Source organism: Mandrillus leucophaeus, unplaced genomic scaffold (genome assembly GCF_000951045.1).
Source record: "Mandrillus leucophaeus isolate KB7577 unplaced genomic scaffold, Mleu.le_1.0 Scaffold1, whole genome shotgun sequence".
In the NCBI taxonomy this organism is placed as follows: Eukaryota; Metazoa; Chordata; class Mammalia; order Primates; family Cercopithecidae; genus Mandrillus; species Mandrillus leucophaeus.
Genome location: NW_012098097.1, coordinates 8,785,659 through 8,803,490, shown reverse-complemented (window position 1 = coordinate 8,803,490; position 17,832 = coordinate 8,785,659). Strand labels below are relative to the sequence as shown.

The window sequence follows — 17,832 nt, the reverse complement described above, 5'->3', positions numbered from 1 at the left end:
AAAAAAAAAAAAGAAAAATGTGTTGCTCCTTATTGTGGGCTTGCTAAAAGTTTTCTAACATTTAATGATTTTCCGGTGAGATCAGTTGCATCACTAATAAGTTACTTTTTTGATACCACAGAACAAAACGTGTCAACATTAAGATCTGTATAACTCAGTAAACCATCAATTTTCAAATCACCAGTGCCTGATGATATAAAATCATGTATGGGTAAAAGACCCATTCAAAGGGTAAGACAGACCAGTGGATTTTAGGGAAGCAGAATACACTGGTAAGGGTTCACATTCCATGATGTAACTAATCTTTCAAGGAAACTATCACCTGTTGAGTTCTGATAAAGTATCAAAGAAGAATACCTATAATGACCTGAATGTAAAAGCATTTATACGTACCCAGTCATATTCTATTAAGCCAGACATTAAAGATTTGTAAAATGGTGACACAGTGCCACTCTTTGCATTAACATTTTTTGGGAAATACTTAGTTTTTCTAAAAATGTTATTTATGTTAATATGTAATAGGTTTGAGACAAGGTCTCAGTCTGTCACCCAGGCTGGAGTGCAGTGACAAGATCACAGCTCACTGCAACCTCTACCTCCCAGGTTCAAGTGATCCTCCCACCTCAGCCTCTTGAGTAGCTGGGACCAGCGGTATGCGCCGCCATGCCCGGCTAATTTTTGCATTTTTTATAGAGATGGGGTTTTATCACATTGCCCAGGTTGGTCTCAATCTCCTGGGCTCAACCAATCTGCCCACCTCGGCCTCCCAAAGTGCTGCAATTACAGGCACGAGTCACTGTGGCCGGCCCGGGTTTGTTATTTTAAAATAAATAATTTAAAATTTCATCAGTTTTAACTTATAAAATAGCAAACATCAATACATAAAACCAAAATGAACAAAAACTCCGAGATCTTCAATTTTTAATTGTGTAATGTTTTGAGAACTACTGAAAAAAAATTAAAAGATCTTAAAAAACCAAAGTAGAGGCCGGGCGTGTTGGCTCACGCCTGTAATTTCAGCACTTTGGGAGTCTGAGGTGGGCAGATAATGAGGTCAGGAGAGCAAGACCATCCCGGCCAACATGGCGAAACCCCGTCTCTACTAAAAATACAAAAATTAGCTGGGCGACATGGCATGTGTCTGTAATCCCAGCTACTCAGGAGGCTGAGGCAGGAGAATCGCTTGAACCTGGGAGGTGGAGGTTGTAGCGAGACAAGATTGCGCCACTGCACTCCAGCCTGGGCAACAAGAGCGAAACTCCTACTCAAAAACAAAACCAAAAAAACCCAACAAAAAACCAAAGTAGAAAGGAGAATGCCATCTAGTGGAGACGACAATTATGACAGTAATCTAACTGTTAAAATAAACGACACTTCTAACGAAGATCCACACTTATAACATATTCTATTGTTAGAAACTTCGTTATGTTCATGTGCACTGGGCCTGGTGGCTCACACCTGTAATCCCAGCACTTTGGGAAGCCAATGTCAACAGACTGCTTGAGCCCAGGAGTTCAAGACCAGCCGGCGCAACATGGCAAAACCCTTTCTCTACAAAAAATAAAAAAAATTGCCAGGTGTGATGGCACACACCTGTAGTCCCAGCAGTTTGGGAGGCTGAGGTGGGAGGATTAATTGAGCCTGGCAGGTTGTGGCTGCAGTAAGCTATGATGGCACCACAGCACTCTAGCCTAGGTGACAGAGTGAGACTCCATCTGAAAAAACAAACAAACAAAAAACCCAAAAAACTTCACATGCTTAAAGTAGAATGTTCAAAATTAAGAGTTTTTAATGTAAAAAATATTGTTACACATCAATTTTTAAAAATGTGAGCTGGGCACAGTGGCTCATGCCTGTAATCTCAGCACTTTGGGAGGCTGAGGCGGGCCTATCACTTGAGGCCATGAGTTCAAGACCAGCCTGGCCAACATGGTGAAACCCTGACTCTATTAAAAATACAAAAAATTAGCTGGGCGTGGCGGCTCACACCTGTAATCCCAGCTACTTGGGAAGCTGAGATAGGAGAATCACTTGAACCCAGGAGGCGGAGGCTGCAGTGAGCCGAGATCACACCATGCACTCCAGCCTGAGCGACAGAGCAAGACTGTCTCAAAAAAATAAATAAATAAAATAAAATAAATAAAATAAAATGTAAATGTGCCAGAGAGCTCTGGATTTCAGGTATACGCTGCTATGTGGAAGACAGTCTGAGGCCAGCTCAAGCAGAAAGATGACAGGGCCAGGACCAAGATAAGAGTATCACAGAAGACTCATGCTGGGGATCATTTGTAGTCCTTGGAGAAGACACGAGGACTCCTAAAGGCCTGGCAGCCACTGGGGATTGGAGAACATTGAAGGTGGCAAGCTCTATCTAAATCCTTCTCCATCACCCTCCGAAAGAACTAAATCAAGTGACGTTGAGGGTTGGATTTTGTGTTCTGATTTCTGAGTGTTCCTCAAGAGGAATGGAAATTATTCCATGAAAACTTTTCATTCCACAGTAAGACTTGAAATGCACAGGAGTGAATGAGGAACAGCAAAGCACATCAGTCAGGGAGCAGGCAGGAATGATGGGGCTGTCAGCCACGATGTGGGACTGAGAAGGGAAGCCCAAGCACAAAAGGCATTGCCACAATCTTCCCAGCTTCACCTTTTCTGGGTCCCTCCCACCTCGTTCTTTAGTGACTGCTACCAGACAGTAGTCAAGTCTGTTTTGTTTTTCATGTAGCCCTTACCTTGACTCACAAAGCCATGTCATTTCCCCAAGGATCTGATGCCTGTACCACAGGATTTTAGAAGGGGTGACCGTTAAGTGTATGTACCCTCCTCTCCAGCCAACTTCCCCAGGAGGCCTTCCAGCCCTAAGAAAAAAATGCAACTGTACCCAGAAAGACTCTAGGACCCACATCCTCCTTTCCCTCCACAACTGAAACCCAAATACTTAATGGCTCCCTGAGCATGTTTTCCATGCAGGCTCCAAGTCCTATACACCCTAAATACTAGGACAGATAAGACTATCACTACTGAGTGTTTTTGTTCTGAAAGCCCGAGCAGAGCTGTGACTGACTTTGAACTATGGGGCCATGGGTCTGCCCATACCATCTTGCCAGTTCTCAGGCAGGGCGAGTTCTTTGGCCTGGGTTTCAGGTTTTTCACTCAGCATAGAAAGTAGGTTGCACCTACAGTTTTCAGGGGTTCTTTTTTTTCCTTCCTGCATGCTGGTGCCAAAACTTTCTTTCTTGGTAAAACACACTCTTACCTTTCTCACTCACAACCTGTCATGATTTTAGTGGCTACACACAGTTCTATCCAATAACAGAATCAGCTCAAATACAGAACAGCTCACACTATATTTTCAAGTATATTACTGTTTTAGATTATAATTGGGCATACATCTCCTAAATTTTATTAGGTCATCTTGAAAGTTACAGCTGGTTTCCAAGTAGTCTTTTTTGGTTTTTGTTTTTGTTTTTGAGACAGATTCTCATTCTGTTGCCCCGGTTGGAGTGCACTGGCAGATCTCGGCTCACGGCAACCTCTGCCTCCTGGGTTCAAGTAATTCTCCTGCTTCAGCTTCCCCAGTAGCTAGGATCACAGGTGCGCACCACCCACCAGTCTCACCAGTTAATTTTTGTATTTTTAGTAGAGACGGGGTTTCGCCATACTGGCTAGGCTGGCCTTGAACTCCTGACCTCAAGTGATCCGCCCACCTCGGCCTCCCAAAGTGCTGGGATTACAGGCGTGAGCCACCGCACCCGGCCTCAAAGCAGTTTTTAACTGCAAAACGTGGTCCTTATTCCCTGGAGGTCTAGAGTGGTAGAATTAAGTCTTTTTCTTTGGGTGCATGGGGCGGGGGGAAGTTTTTCCTCATAAAGAAATGCCTCTTCAACAAGTACACATTTCTAATGGCCAATGCACAGCACAGCAGCTTAACCAACACAAGGGTGTCTTAACCTTCACAACAGATCATTAAGGAATGTGATAGGAATTGCTACAAATTACTCTTGGCTGCTACTAGGATGGAACTATGAGAATAGTTATGTTGTTCTGAAAAAGACCATTCCGCGCAGCTTGCCCAAAAGTGGATGGACACACCCCCGGGAAAATGAGAATTAGACCCACCACCCCCGAGAGCTGGGGAGAGGCCTCATTTTGGTCTGACCTTCTTATAGCCTGTTGTTCACTTCTAGATGACTAAAGAGAATCCAAGCACGCGAGGCAGCCCTTACACCTTTCTGAGTCTAGAAACAGACGAATCCACCTGCAGGGCAGAGACACCTAAAGCCCCATCTGGGAGGCAGAATGCAAGTGGGCTGTTGGACTCAGCCAAGCCTCTCGCCTTTCTAGTCAGGAGATATGGCACAATCTGAAAGGCTGGAAATCCAATGTCTCAGGATTTGTTCATTCCTGAGTCGTCTCCAGGTTCTTTCTTTATAAAGTTTATTTTATCCCAGAAAATGTCCACACAGTTGCACACTTTGTCAGTGGGACAGATCTTGACCAGACGTACGAACTGAGCCATAATGTTCAAACACCTTGTTTGCATCCAGCCACCCACCACAGCCAACACCAAATACCTTTGGGTCATCAGCCTCAGGTTTTTCAGTCTCTGAATCGTCATCTTCCTACAAGACAAAGAATTTAGAGGATTAAGCTTAAAGGAGCGGGCCTGAGGAGTCTCACATGCATAACTAGGGGCTGCAGCAAACAGCCCATTTACCCAGCTGGGGTCATCCCACCAAGAATCCCTCCCCTACCATATAACTCAGAACCAGAGAAAAATAAGGGGAAAAAGAGATATTCTGGGCGGGTCGGGGGGGGAACAAAAAAGCATCAGCAGCTCAGAAGTCAAGTTACTCTAGCGGTGAGACAGTCCACATCAGTAAGATGCCCGAGTTAAAAATCACATACATAAAAATGGAGAAAGATTGCAATATGTTTCAGGAAAGAGTAAGATCGGGCCACACAATAAACCACGCGTCGTGTTTCCACTGAAATATCAGTTATTTCAAACCAGGATTATGAGCCTTCTTTCTTTTTCTTATACATATGTACATCAGACTCAGACCTACTGTAACACTGTTCAACACCAAGTGCCAAGGCTTACACACAGCTATATCACAGCACAACCAGCATTTGCACTAACATCAACACAGGAAGGTAGGCCTCAAATGACCAGAGCAAGTGACCTGGGAAAGGCAGGACTAAAGGGCAATGCCCAACCTTTCAGGAGTCCCAGTTGAGTGGGCTCTGCCTCCACCCAAGTGCTCCCAGAACTGCCAAAGACCCATTCTACCCAGTCCTGTTCCTTATTCAAATGAGGTCAGCCTGACACAAAGGATCACACACGGTAAGACATTCTCCAAAGTGAGCCCGCCACTCCACTGAACACTAACGCTGATGCTATGAAGGTCAAAGGTCAGGAGCAGATGCTGGACCAGCTACCTTATTAGCTGGCTAAATCCATGTCACCTTCACTACCCAGAACACTCCCAATGCACAGAAACCTTTAACTAAATACCCAGGAAAAAATGGTTTCATTTGAAACTGCTATTTTCAACAAAGCTACACTTCAGCCCAAACGTTACAGAGCACTCCATATATTAATATAAATACCATTCGAGATTTGAACAAACTAGACTGATGATTTGGAGACTTAACTGTCCTGTAAGGTGCCAGTGAGTCCAAGGCTTTAAATGCAATCTCCATAATCTCCTTAAAATGAAATCAGTCATGCCAAATAAACAGAGATGGAGCTCAAATACAATCACATTTCAGAATCTCTACAATAAGAGCTGATGAGAGGATTTTACTAAAATATGAAATGAAGCTTAAACATGATGAAAATTCTAAGCAAAGCAAATATGAAACACTTCAAAAACACATTATGCAAATGTACTAAAGAGTTATGAATATTAAGCCAGAATGTGTGTACTTCAGAAAAGTCAGAAAACAACTTGCAAAACTTTTCTGAATAATTTCAGTCAACTCTGAATTATCAGTATTAATGGATGGGGCTAAAGGCATGAAAATATCTCCCAAAATGCATAATGTACAAAACGCATTTCTGTTTGTTGTGGAAATAATTTTTTTTTTTTTTGAGATGGAGTCTGGCTCTGTCACCCAGGCTGGAGTGCAATGGCGTGATCTCAGCTGACTGCAACCTCAGCCTCCCGGGTTCAAGCTATTCTCCTGCCTCAGCCTCCCGAGTAGCTTGGGACTACAGGTGCGCACCACCGTGCCCAGCTAATTTTTGTATTCTTAGTAGAGACAGGGTTTCACCATGTTGGCCAGGATGGTCTTGATCTCCTGACCTCATGATCTGCCCACCTCAGCCTCCCCAAGTGCTGCGATTACAGGTGTGAGCCACCCTGCTTGGCTGGAATGAATTTTAATGCTAACATTTACATACCAACATGTAACAAAAAATTCAAACAAATAATATATTTTAAGTGTTTCGATTAAAACTGTTGCTAAGTAGTCAGATTCGACATCGAGACTCAACTTTGCGTGTCTCGTGCTAAGAACCAGCCTCAATTTCTTTGCGTTTTCTGCAAACATAAATTCTGACTCATGCTGCTGAGGTGATTATGTGTCTAAAACCTTTCTTGTTAATAATAGCACAGATTCTCCTTTCTCCAGCACCTACTGAGTATCAGGCAAGATTTGTGATCAAGATCTAAGGGTATCATAATAAAAAGTGCCAAGTAAAATGTCAAGAAAGAAGAAGGCCAGGCACGGTGGCTCACACCTGTAATCCCAGCACTTTGGAAGGATGAGGTGGGTGGATCACCTGAGGTCAGGAGTTAGAGACCAGACTGGCCAACATGGTGAAACCTTATCTCTACGAAAAATACAAAAATTAGCCGGGCGTGGTGGTAGGTGCCTGTAATCCCAGCTACTCAGGAGGCTGAGGCAGGAGAATCGCTTGAACCTGGGAGGCGGAGGGTGCAGTGAGCCGAGATCGCACCACTGCATCCTGGCATGGCCGACAGAGCAAGATTCCGACAAAATAATAATATTAATAATAAGTTAGCTAAGTATGGTGGTGCCCACCTGTAGTCCCAGCTACTGGGGAGGCTGAGGTGGGAGGATCACTTGAGCCCAGGAGTTCAAGGCAGGAGTGAACTATCTATGATCACACCACTACACTCCAATCTGGGCAGCAGAGTGAGACCCTACCTCAAAAAAAAAAAAAAAAGAAGAAAAAGCAGGTGAAAACAAATTTCCCTTTCTTATCTTGCTAATAAACTGACAAAATTTAAATGAGCCCCAACCAAGATTAAAAACAATGCAGAGTTGACTGTAGATATAAACGATACACCAATTAGGATGAATGCCTGCTATAAATGGAGTAAATAATTTAAACTGAGAAAAATCAACATAAAACACCCGTTGATATCTGGGTTAAATAAAATAATCCACTATCTTTCCCCCCAAATTTCAACTCAAAGATTAATAAAAAAAAGATCCACGTGAAAATAAATTTTCAAACAGAACTGCTATCCAACCCAGTTTCTTCCACTAATACTAAAACAAAAGTGGAGAGCAAGGGATGAAGCTAGCCATGAAATGGAACACTGTTGGCACAGTTCCAAAATCTGACAAATGAAGTTGTGCTTTCAGTAGCTCTGGATCTGGGAGATTTACCTACCGACTGTCTACTGTTCTCATCCTCTTCTTCTTCATAACCATCTTCATCACCCCCTAGACGAGAAAAGTCATCCTCCCCATAGGCATCAGATACCAATCCGCCTTTCTCCTCTGAAAGGTTAAAAAACAAACAAAAAAAAAGCAAGAAAGAAAAAATCAAGAGTTACAATGTAAGAAAAAATGTCTAGAGATTTGAGTGGCCATGACTATCTCTGAAGATACAAGGGGAACCTAAATCTCATGTTAAGTGACAATAGGCCCAGATTCGGCTCTCTGAGAAAGGCATTATTTAGTGAATAAAATCTTTAAAAGGTCAGGGAACAAAACCAAGTACTAAATTCTGTTTCTAATGCTATAAACACTAAGCAAACACTATAGTGTTTACAGGAAACTATCAGAGAACTTTCTGACTGGAAGAGACCCCACAAAATCACAAAACATGAAAGTACCTAATCTAATCCAATCCCCTTCACTTTCCAGATGAGGAAGCTAAGGTCCAGATATGTTGTTAGGTAACTTGTTCTCTATTCTCCCAAAGAAATCTATTTCCATTATCTAACATTGTGCTTCTCAACCTGAAGAGGAGAACATCACCGATAGGCTTTAAAAACTCACAAAATAAGAAAAATCACCCGGGATCCTTAAAAAGTTCACAAATGTCCACATCCTACCCCAGTTCTACCGAATTAGAACTGATTCTCTCGCTTTGGGGATCAGATACGTTTTTATTTTTAAAAGCTCCAAGATGTGTTTAGGGCACATTCTTAACTAAAAGCTATAAATTTAACAAACACAATCTTTACCATCTTCCACTATGTTTTACTCATAGCTCTCCCTCATCAAACAACGAGCCCAGGGGGAACAGGCAGTGGCTCAGCAGCCACTCCCTCTTCGTCCATCCCTCTGTCCATGGCTATAACCGGCACGGAGGCTTTCAGTAAGTTTAGGCAGATTAATCGAAACAACGGAAAGGAGGAGATTCTTCATTCTTAGTCCAGAGTCTCTAATGCTCTATCTCATCCAGGACCCCGGGCCATTCTTCGGGGTCCGGTGCTTGGGGCACAATGACCATCTAGTTCCCTCCCGCCCAGCGAGGGGTACAGCATTCCGGGCAGACACCCGATTCCCTCTCCCAGCTTCCCACTTGGGCCTTACCAGCCGCGCTGCCCATCGCCTCGATTCCAGTCTCGCCATCAGACTCGGGCTCTGAATCTTCCGCGTAAACTGCAAGAGACGACAGAACATTCTTCTTCCCCGCCATCTTATTCCCACAGCCCCGGCGTGGCTCACTCCTATGACTCAAAGACGCCGACTTCCGGGCGGAAAGGCAGGTTCTCTCGGATCCCAGGAGACCCCGCGCCACACTGGAAACCAATCAAAACGGCAGTTTCCTGCGCCTGGCTCCGCCCTCATGCCAGCGCTCGTGCACGTCATCACTGCGCGACGGATATAAGATTGTGTGGGTTCTGGCTAAAGCTTAATTCCCAGCGCTTTGGCTTCTCTGAGTTGGGCTTGTGTACAGGGGTCTTCGAGTAGTTCCGGAACCAGCCAGCTGCAGCGGCCCAGTAAGGGCCTTTAATTCCTGGGCCGACCACGGCCGGTTCTGATATCTTAGGGTGAAGAGAGGGAGGTGTCGGCCGGCCAAGAGAGAAAATTGCGGATCTTGGGCTCAGGAAGAAGGGAGAAGGGGGTCGGGGTCCCGGGGTGGAAGAATGGTTGTCGTGGTTGCGCTTATAGAAGAAGGAGCAGGTGGTGGATCTTAGGAAAACGGTTTCTCGTTCTCCAAACTGTTCTGAAGATATTTGTGTTTCTTTTCTTGATCTGATTTCTAGCTCTGTGCTATACCATGGCCTGGAATAGTTCAATGTATTTATTTTCATTGAGCGTAACAGTGGAGATATTAATTACCCAGGAATGTATTGCTTGAGGCAGTTCACTTTCAGCTTTAATACTTAAAAATAATATATTATTTAAGTGTAACATAGCAAATTGTTACAGAAAAATAAGCTGTATTTTTAAAGCAAAACATAGGGTTCTCGTGGCAACCTTTTACCACCTTTGCCTTAACCTTTGGCCACTGTTCTTGGCTAAGATGAGCAGCCACCATACCACCTTTCCTCTTGACCCTGAGCGGCGAGTCCGGAGTACGCTGAAGAAGGTCTTTGGGTTTGACTCTTTTAAGACGCCTTTACAGGAGAGTGCGACCATGGCAGTAGTAAAAGGTAACATTACCAAGGTACCTTCCTTTAAATTTATGCTGGCTATACCATAATGCTGCGGCAGAACACCCTCCTCCTGATCCTTCGCACTGCCTCACCTTTGGTCCATAACTGGATTTGGAAATCTTTAGAGTTGTCACCCAAAGCTTGTAGTTTCATTTATTTGTTTTAATTAGAGACACAGGGTCTTGGCATGTTGCTTAGGCTGGTCTCCAAATCCTGGGCTCGGGCAATCGTCCCACGTCAGCCTCCCAAGGTACTGGGATTACAAGCATAAGCCACCACGCCTGGCCCAAAGCTTGTAGTTTTAATGGCAGAACCACCCGGCTGGTCTATAGTTCCTAGCCAGATCTACACATGGTCTTTGAAAACACTTCAGATTCCCATTATTGTTCGTTTGTACACGCAAACAAACAGCAACAGTGAAGGTGGCAGTAGTAACTTAACTTGGTCACTGGCCTTCTAGGTAATTCCCTTGTTGAAGATTGAGTGGCCTGGGTCCCAGATAGAGAAGGAAAGAGTAATAATGTTATAAACCTGAGATATGGTGACAAATGGAAGTTGCCAAGAGGCGAGCAGCAATGTAATATTAATAATACATGTCTAAACAAAAGCTCTCTAAGTAATGTCCTGCCATGTCTACACAGATGTGCCCAGTCACCTAGCAGTACTCTGCTTTCATGGCTGTTTAGTTAAATCATCCATATCACAGCAGACTCAGACTCCTTTTTTTTTTTTTCCGAGACAGAGTCTTGCTCTGTCGCCCACGCTGGAGTGCAGTGGCGCGATCTCGGCGGCTCACTGCAACCTCCGCCTCCCAGGTTCAAGCAATTCTCCTGCCCCAGCCTCCCGAGTAGCTGTGATTACAGGCACATGCCACCATGCCCGGCTAATTTTTGCATTCTTAGTAGAGACAGGGTTTTACCATGTTGGCCAAGCTGGTCTCAAACTCTTGACCTCGTGATCTGCCTGCCTTGGCCTCCCAAAGTGCTGGGATTACAGGCGTGAGCCACCGCGCCCGCCCCAGACTTTTTAAATCTTGTTTTTAACCATAACTAGAAATGGTTTGGGCGTGTATCCAAATTTCCTGGATCCTTGCCTTTTTCATAGAAAGGACAGGAGGGGTATTAGCATTACATCGAGACCCTTCCATGTGCCAGACACTCTGCTAGGTACTTTTCCTACATTCTCATTTAATTTTCAACAACTTCAATGAAAAGGCAGGAAGCACTGAGATATTGTTGTCTTGTATTTTTGCAGGTAACAAGGACGTCTTTGTGTGCATGCCCACAGGGGCAGGAAAATCCCTGTGCTATCAGCTCCCTGCTCTGTTGGCCAAAGGCATCACCATTGTAGTCTCTCCTCTCATTGCTTTGATTCAGGTGAGGCTTAGGGCAACGAAGATGGTAGCCCAAAAAGACTCGGGGAAGGTTTTTTGAGGCTGGAAATTTCACTTCTCTATTGGTCTTTTGCCTCTTCTTTTCTTTTCTTTTTTCTTTTCTTTTTTTGAGACAGAGTCTTACTGTGTCGCCTAGGCTGAAGTGTGGTGGTGCAATCTCGGCTCACTGCAGCCTCCGCCTTCCGGCGTCAAGGAATTCTTGTGCCTCAGTCCCCCAAATAGGTGGGATTACAGATGTATGCCACCATGTCTGGCTGATTTTTGTATTTTTAGTAGAGATGAGGTTTCACCGTGTTGGCCAGCTGGTCTCAAACTCCTGACCTCAAGCGATCTGCCTGCCTCGGTCTCTCAGAGTGCTGGGATTATAGGCGTGAGCCACCGCACCCGCCCCTGCCTCTTTTTTTCTATGATTTGCCTATCTCATTTGCTGTATTGGGTTTCTGTTTTCCCCCAATGTAGTGTTCTCCACTGGTGCATATCACTCTGGGGGTTTATGAATGACTCCTCTGAGGTCCTTCACCCTCCCTCGTTATTTTTTTGTCCAGAGGAGTATGAAACTGTATTTGTACACACATATATACTCAGTTTCACGTATATACACATGTGCACTCGTGATGTTGGAATAGAAGTTGCAGATGGATAGATAGCTAAGTTGATATGGGGAATCCCTGGTGTCCTGCTTATTTTGGTAAGGGCACAGTATGTGAAACAGAAAAAAAGATGAGAAACTGGCTGGGACCTTATTAACATCTGCTCTACAGGTGTTCTGACTATTTAAGGCCTGCAGATGGGCTGATAGAATCAGAATTGAGGAAGTGTGGCTGTGTGGGTAAGAGTCATCCACCATGAAGAAAGGTAGAGAGACAGGGAACAACAGCAATAACTTGGTGAGTGTTCACCAGGTCCCAGCCTTTGTGCTAAGTGCTTTACATACATTAATTTCACCTCTGAGATGTAAATTTTAAGTTATACAACAATTCGTTAGATAGACTTGTATAAATTGTTCAGAGGGTAAGAAACAGCCAGCGAGCATGTGGTGATTAAGTGAGCCAGGATGAATCTAAATCTGAAGTCTGTCTGACTTCAGAGCCTGTCCTCTAAACCACTTTACCTTCCATAATGGTTGAGCATCCCTAATGCAAAAATCCGAAATCTGAAATGCTCCAAAATCCAAAGAATTTTAGTGCTGACATGATGCCACAAGTGGAAAGTTCCACGCCTTTCTGACCTCATGTGATGGACTGTGGTCAAAATTCAGTCAAAACTCTTTTTGCATGCACAAAATTATTAAAAATATTATATAAAATTACACCTAGGCTATATGTATAAGGTATACATGAAAAAAATGAATTTCCTGTTCAGACTTGGGTCTCATCCTCAAGAGATCTCATTATGTATATGCAATCTGCAAATATTCCCAAATCTAGGAATATCTGAAATCTGGAACACTTGATCCCAAGCATTTGATAAAGGATATTCAACCTATACTACTTCTATGCAAAGAAAAGACATAGTGGAGGGTGGGAGGAGGACAGTTTATGACTGGGAAATCCTCCAGGGACTTGCAGTGACGTTTACCTGAGTCCTGAGGGCCAATTATAGCCCCTTTCTCTTTTCTTAGGACCAAGTGGACCACTTGCTAGCCCTAAAGGTACGAGTAAGTTCCCTGAACTCGAAGCTCTCTGCACAGGAAAGGAAGGAGCTGCTTGCTGACCTGGAGCGAGAAAAGCCCCAGACCAAGATTCTGTACATCACCCCGGAGATGGCGGCTTCCTCCTCCTTCCAGCCCAGCCTGAACTCCCTGCTGTCCCGCCACCTGTTGTCTTACTTGGTGGTGGATGAGGCTCATTGTGTTTCCCAATGGGGGCATGACTTTCGTCCTGACTACTTGCGTCTGGGTGCCCTGCGCTCCCGCCTGGGACATGCCCCTTGTGTGGCTCTGACCGCCACAGCCACCCCACAGGTCCAAGAGGACGTGTTTGCTGCCCTGCACCTGAAAAAACCAGTTGCCATCTTCAAGACTCCCTGCTTCCGGGCCAACCTCTTCTATGATGTGCAATTCAAGGAACTGATTTCTGATCCCTATGGGAACCTGAAGGACTTCTGCCTTAAGGCTCTTGGACAGGAGGCTGATAAAGGGGTGAGGCACTGAGGTGGAGGCCAAGCAGCTGTTAGAGCAGTGGAGTGTGACATGCAGCATGGAGATGGAGATTGGTCTTCTAAGACCTTTGCTTTTTCTAGCTTTCTCAGCCAGGCTTCTTAAAACTCGTGCACAAAAAGAGTTGTCCCTTTAGTTTCCTGGCATTGTCCTCCTTACCAGGGTTTCCTTGTCCTGGATCCTTCTGTGGAAGGCAAGCAGCCAGCCCCTCTGTGTGAGGCCTCTGCAGACCCATGCAAAGTTCGTGAAGAGGAGGCAGAGAAGTTAAACAGGTTGAGTTTTGAGCAGCTTTTGGCCTGCTGTTTTTTTTTTTTTTTTTTGAGGTGGAGTTTCTCTCTTGTTGCCCAGGCTGGAGTGCAGTGGCGCAATCTTGGCTCACCGCAACCTCCGCCTCCCAGATTCAAGCGATTCTCCTGCCTCAGTCTCCCAGGTAGCTGGGATTACAGGCATGCGCCACCACGCCCAGCTAATTTTGTATTTTTAGCAGAGACGGGGTTTCTCTGTGTTGCCCAGGCTGGTCCTAGCCTCAAGTGATCCTCCCACCTTGGCGTCCCAAAGTGCTGGGATTGCAGGCATGAACCAGCCTGGTCCTGCTTTTTATAAAGTGACAGAGCCTTACTGGGTGTCCTGCCTCAGAGGGGACTGAAACTGATGGGGGAAGGAACACAGAGCTGCTTTTAGAGCAGGGTACACTACACTGGGCCTGTTGTTCTGTTCTTGCCATGCTTATTTTCTTCCTGCATCTCCCCATTCAGTTGTCTGGCTGCGGCATTGTCTACTGCAGGACTAGAGAGGCTTGTGAACAGCTGGCCATAGAGCTCAGCTGCAGGGGTGTGAACGCCAAGGCTTACCATGCAGGTAAGGGGCGCCCAGGCCACTTGGTTCTCTTCACCCTCAGAGGCTTCTTGGTGGGTCTCTTGTTCTTTACAGATCCTGATTATCAGGTGACCCACCATCTTATTGCAGATACTCAGGCAGAGCTAAAGTGATTCACTTAAATCCCCTGAAACGAGTCTAGACATGACTGAGGTCTAAAATGAGAATTGTGACTCCTGAGTTCTTCCCGCTGTATATGCCTACCCAGCAGCAAGTGATAAGTTTTTACAAGCCAAGATAATGCTGTTGTAGGAAGAGCACAGGCTTTGGAGGCCAGCAGGCTTGAGCTTGAATCATGGCCCAAACCTTTGCCAAATGCTCTTTGCCACACATAGGCTAGGGTCTTTGTGCCTGTCAGCTGAGGCTCAGTAAAGTTAAGCGCCTGAGGTAAGGTCAGACAGCTGGAAAGTGAAATATTCAGGGTTTGTGAAGTGCCTAGCACACAGTGTTAAACCCAAAATAGACCCCGGGTAAACCCAAGGGAAATGTGAGTTCCCGTCTCCATCTTTCCCTTCTTTACAGGGCTGAAGGCCTCTGAAAGAACGCTGGTGCAGAACGACTGGATGGAGGAGAAGGTTCCTGTAATTGTTGCAACCATTAGTTTTGGGATGGGAGTGGATAAAGCCAATGTCAGGTGAGCTTTGGTTATTGCCCTGCCTTCCTGGTCTGGGCCTGGCTCAGGGTGGATTGCCTAGTGCTATGCCTAAAGGACCAGGTGCATGTACTCCTTCGAGGGCCAGAGGGGAAGGAAGCTCCAGGAGAGAGTCCTTAGAATGCAGCCTAAATGCTGACAGTTCCTGTGTGGCCTGCTCCCAGGTGACTGCACAGCATGGTTCTGGCACCCCCACCCAGGACGGGGCAGCATGCAGTCCGTCAGGCTTGTCCTTTAACACAGCCCTGTTCACTCACATCTCAGTAGGTGGTTCCTATGAGGTGGTGGGAATAAAGGAACTATAGTCACGCACCTCATATTAATGTTTCGGTCAATGACTGCATAGACTGAGATCCTGTAAGACTGTAATGGAGTTGAAAAATTCCTATCGCCTAGTGATTTGCGTTACAGTATTTGTGTTATGGTATTTGCGTTTCAGTTGCCTACAATATTCAGTACAGTAACACACGATACATGTTTACAGCCTAGCCGTGTAGGCTGCAGTACCGTCTAGGTTTATGTAAAGATCATCCACTGTAATGTTTGCACAATGATGAAATCGCCTAACAAGTCATTTCTCAGAATGTATCCCTATCCCTGGTCAGGCACAGTGGTCCATACCTATAATCCCAGCACTTTGGGAAGCCAAGGCAGGTGGATCGCTTGAGTCCAGGAGTTTGAGACCAGCTTGGGCAACGTGGCCAAACCTCCATCTCTACAAAATATACATAAAAATTAGCCAGGTGTGGTGGTGTGTGCCTGTAGTCCCAGCTACTTTAGGGGCTGAGGTGGGAGGATTGCTTGAGCCCGGGAGGCGGAGGTTGTAGTGAGCTGGGATCATGCCACTGCACTTCAGCCTGGGCAACAGACCAGGACCCTGTCTTAAAAAAAACAAAAACAGGCCGGGCACGGTGGCTCAAGCCTGTAATCCCAGCACTTTGGGAGGCCGAGACAGGCGGATCACGAGGGCAGGAGATCGAGACCATCCTGGCTAACATGGTGAAACCCCGTCTGTACTAAAAAAAATACAAAAAACTAGCCAGGTGTGGTGGTGGGCGCCTGTAGTCCCAGCTACTCAGGAGGTTGAGGCAGGAGAATGGCGTAAACCTGGGAGGCGGAGCTTGCAGTGAGCTGAGATCCGGCCACTGCACTCCAGCCTGAGCAACAGAGCGAGACTCCGTCTCAAGAAAACAAACAAACAAAAACAAAACAAAAATACACAATATGTATCCCCATCATTAAGTAATGTGTGACTGTATTTTAAGCTACTCCCTGTGGAAGGTCAAAGGCAAGGCTCTTAGGACCATAATTCCTTGTTATTGCTTACTAATAGTCTAGAAGAGTCGGGGTGCATCCCAGCCTCCTAGCCCCACACTGGCAACTGTTAGGAAGTCTTTTTTACCTGGCCGTGATCATCAAGAGGCATTTTGGGCTACAGCCTGAAGCCCTTTGGTCTGATTAACACCAAGTAATAATACCTTGTATGATTTACGGAGCTTGTTTGCATACATGACCTTGGTGAACCTCACAGTAACCCTGACTTAGGGCAGAAATTTTATAGTGCACTACAGTTTGAAAGAATACCAACTTTAGAATCAGTTCAAACCCTGGGTCTGCAGCCAGGTGTAGTGGTTCACACCTATAATTCCAGCACTTTGGGAGGACCAGATGGGAGGATTGCTTGAGCCCAGGAGTTCGAGACCAGCCTGGGCAACATAGCAAGACTCCATCTCTATAAAGTTAAAAATTAGCCAGATATCTTGGCATGTGCCTGTAGTCCTGGCTAATTGGGAAGCTGAGGTGGAAGGATTGCTTGAGGCAAGGGGGCTGAGGCTGCAATGAGCTATGATTGTGCCACTGTACTCCAGCCTATGCAACAGAGCAAGACCCTGTCTTAAAAAATAAAAAAACAAGGCCGGGCATGGTGGCTTATGGCTGTAATCCCAGCACTTTGGGAGGCTGAGGCAGGTGGATCACGAGGTCAACAGATTGAGACCATCCTGGCCAACATGGTGAAACCCCGTCTCTACTAAAAACACAAAAATTAGCTGGGCGTGGTGGTGCACACCTGTAGTCCCAGCAACTCAGGAGGCTGAGGCAGGAGAATCACTTGAACCCAGAAGGCGGAGGTTGCAGTGAGCTGAGATCACACCACTGCACTCCAGCCTGGCGACAGAGCAAGACTCCATCTAAAAATAAAATAAAATAAAATAAACAAACAAAAAAAAAACAAATAAAATGAATCCTGGGTCTGTAGTATCTTGTTAAGAGCTAGTTTTGAAGGCAGACACCCCTAGGCCCAAATTTTAGCTCTGCGGTCCTTTTACTGTGTGGCCTTGTACAAATTTACCTTTCTGAATCTCCAGTTCATATTCTGGAGAATGGGCTACCTCACATGATGGTGACTAACAATTAAATGAAACATATATAAACTGACTCGTTGTAGGTATTTAATAAATATTATTCCTTTCCCACTTCAAAGAAGTTATAAATAACTTATTCAAATTTGCAGTGCTCATAAGTGGCAGAGCCTCATGTTGTTTCTTTAGGTCCAGTATTTTTTCCACTGGATTCTGGCTGAGTTTTTTGGTCCCTCATATGTGCTGATTGCCCCCCTTAACTCCTGCTGTGGCCTCTCACCTGGGCTGCTCCTAGAAGGGAGATGGGCTGCCAGTGTCTTAACCATTCTAACTCTGGGACTATCCCTCTCCCTCCCTATCTGCTGGCCTCCCTGCTCTCCTACTCATGATTATGCCTCCAAAGGACACTCAGTTTCTCCACCATCTCATGCTCCTTGTCCCTTTGGATCCTACAGGTTTGTCATTCATTGGAATATTGCCAAGTCTATGGCTGGATACTACCAGGAGTCTGGCCG

The 17,832-nt window shown here is 45.5% G+C and overlaps 2 protein-coding genes across 6 annotated transcripts in view; one reads left to right on the top strand and one right to left on the bottom strand.

The window, feature by feature from the left end:
* The window catches only part of SAP30BP (SAP30 binding protein), a 42,374-nt gene extending 33,204 nt beyond the window's left edge, over window positions 1–9,170 (bottom strand). Inside the window, exons 1-3 of one of the 3 annotated variants that reach the window (XM_011979790.1) lie at window positions 8,809–9,170; window positions 7,655–7,764; window positions 4,578–4,625 (exon numbers count right to left, since the gene is read on the bottom strand). In XM_011979790.1, coding sequence (XP_011835180.1) covers window positions 4,578–4,625; window positions 7,655–7,764; window positions 8,809–8,914 — 264 coding nt within the window. In that variant the 5' untranslated portion in view covers window positions 8,915–9,170. The remainder of the gene's footprint in view (window positions 1–4,577; window positions 4,626–7,654; window positions 7,765–8,808) is intronic. The other 2 variants (XM_011979719.1, XM_011979867.1) reach the window with 2 other exon arrangements.
* Window positions 9,096–17,832, top strand: part of RECQL5 (RecQ protein-like 5) — a 49,987-nt gene continuing 41,250 nt past the window's right edge. For 2 of the 3 annotated variants that reach the window (XM_011979975.1, XM_011980131.1), the window contains exons 1-6: window positions 9,096–9,259; window positions 9,732–9,875; window positions 11,133–11,254; window positions 12,893–13,411; window positions 14,185–14,287; window positions 14,828–14,939. In XM_011979975.1, the coding sequence (XP_011835365.1) occupies window positions 9,746–9,875; window positions 11,133–11,254; window positions 12,893–13,411; window positions 14,185–14,287; window positions 14,828–14,939 (986 nt within the window). In that variant the 5' untranslated portion in view covers window positions 9,096–9,259; window positions 9,732–9,745. The remainder of the gene's footprint in view (window positions 9,260–9,731; window positions 9,876–11,132; window positions 11,255–12,892; window positions 13,412–14,184; window positions 14,288–14,827; window positions 14,940–17,832) is intronic. The other variant, XM_011980047.1, reaches the window with a different exon arrangement.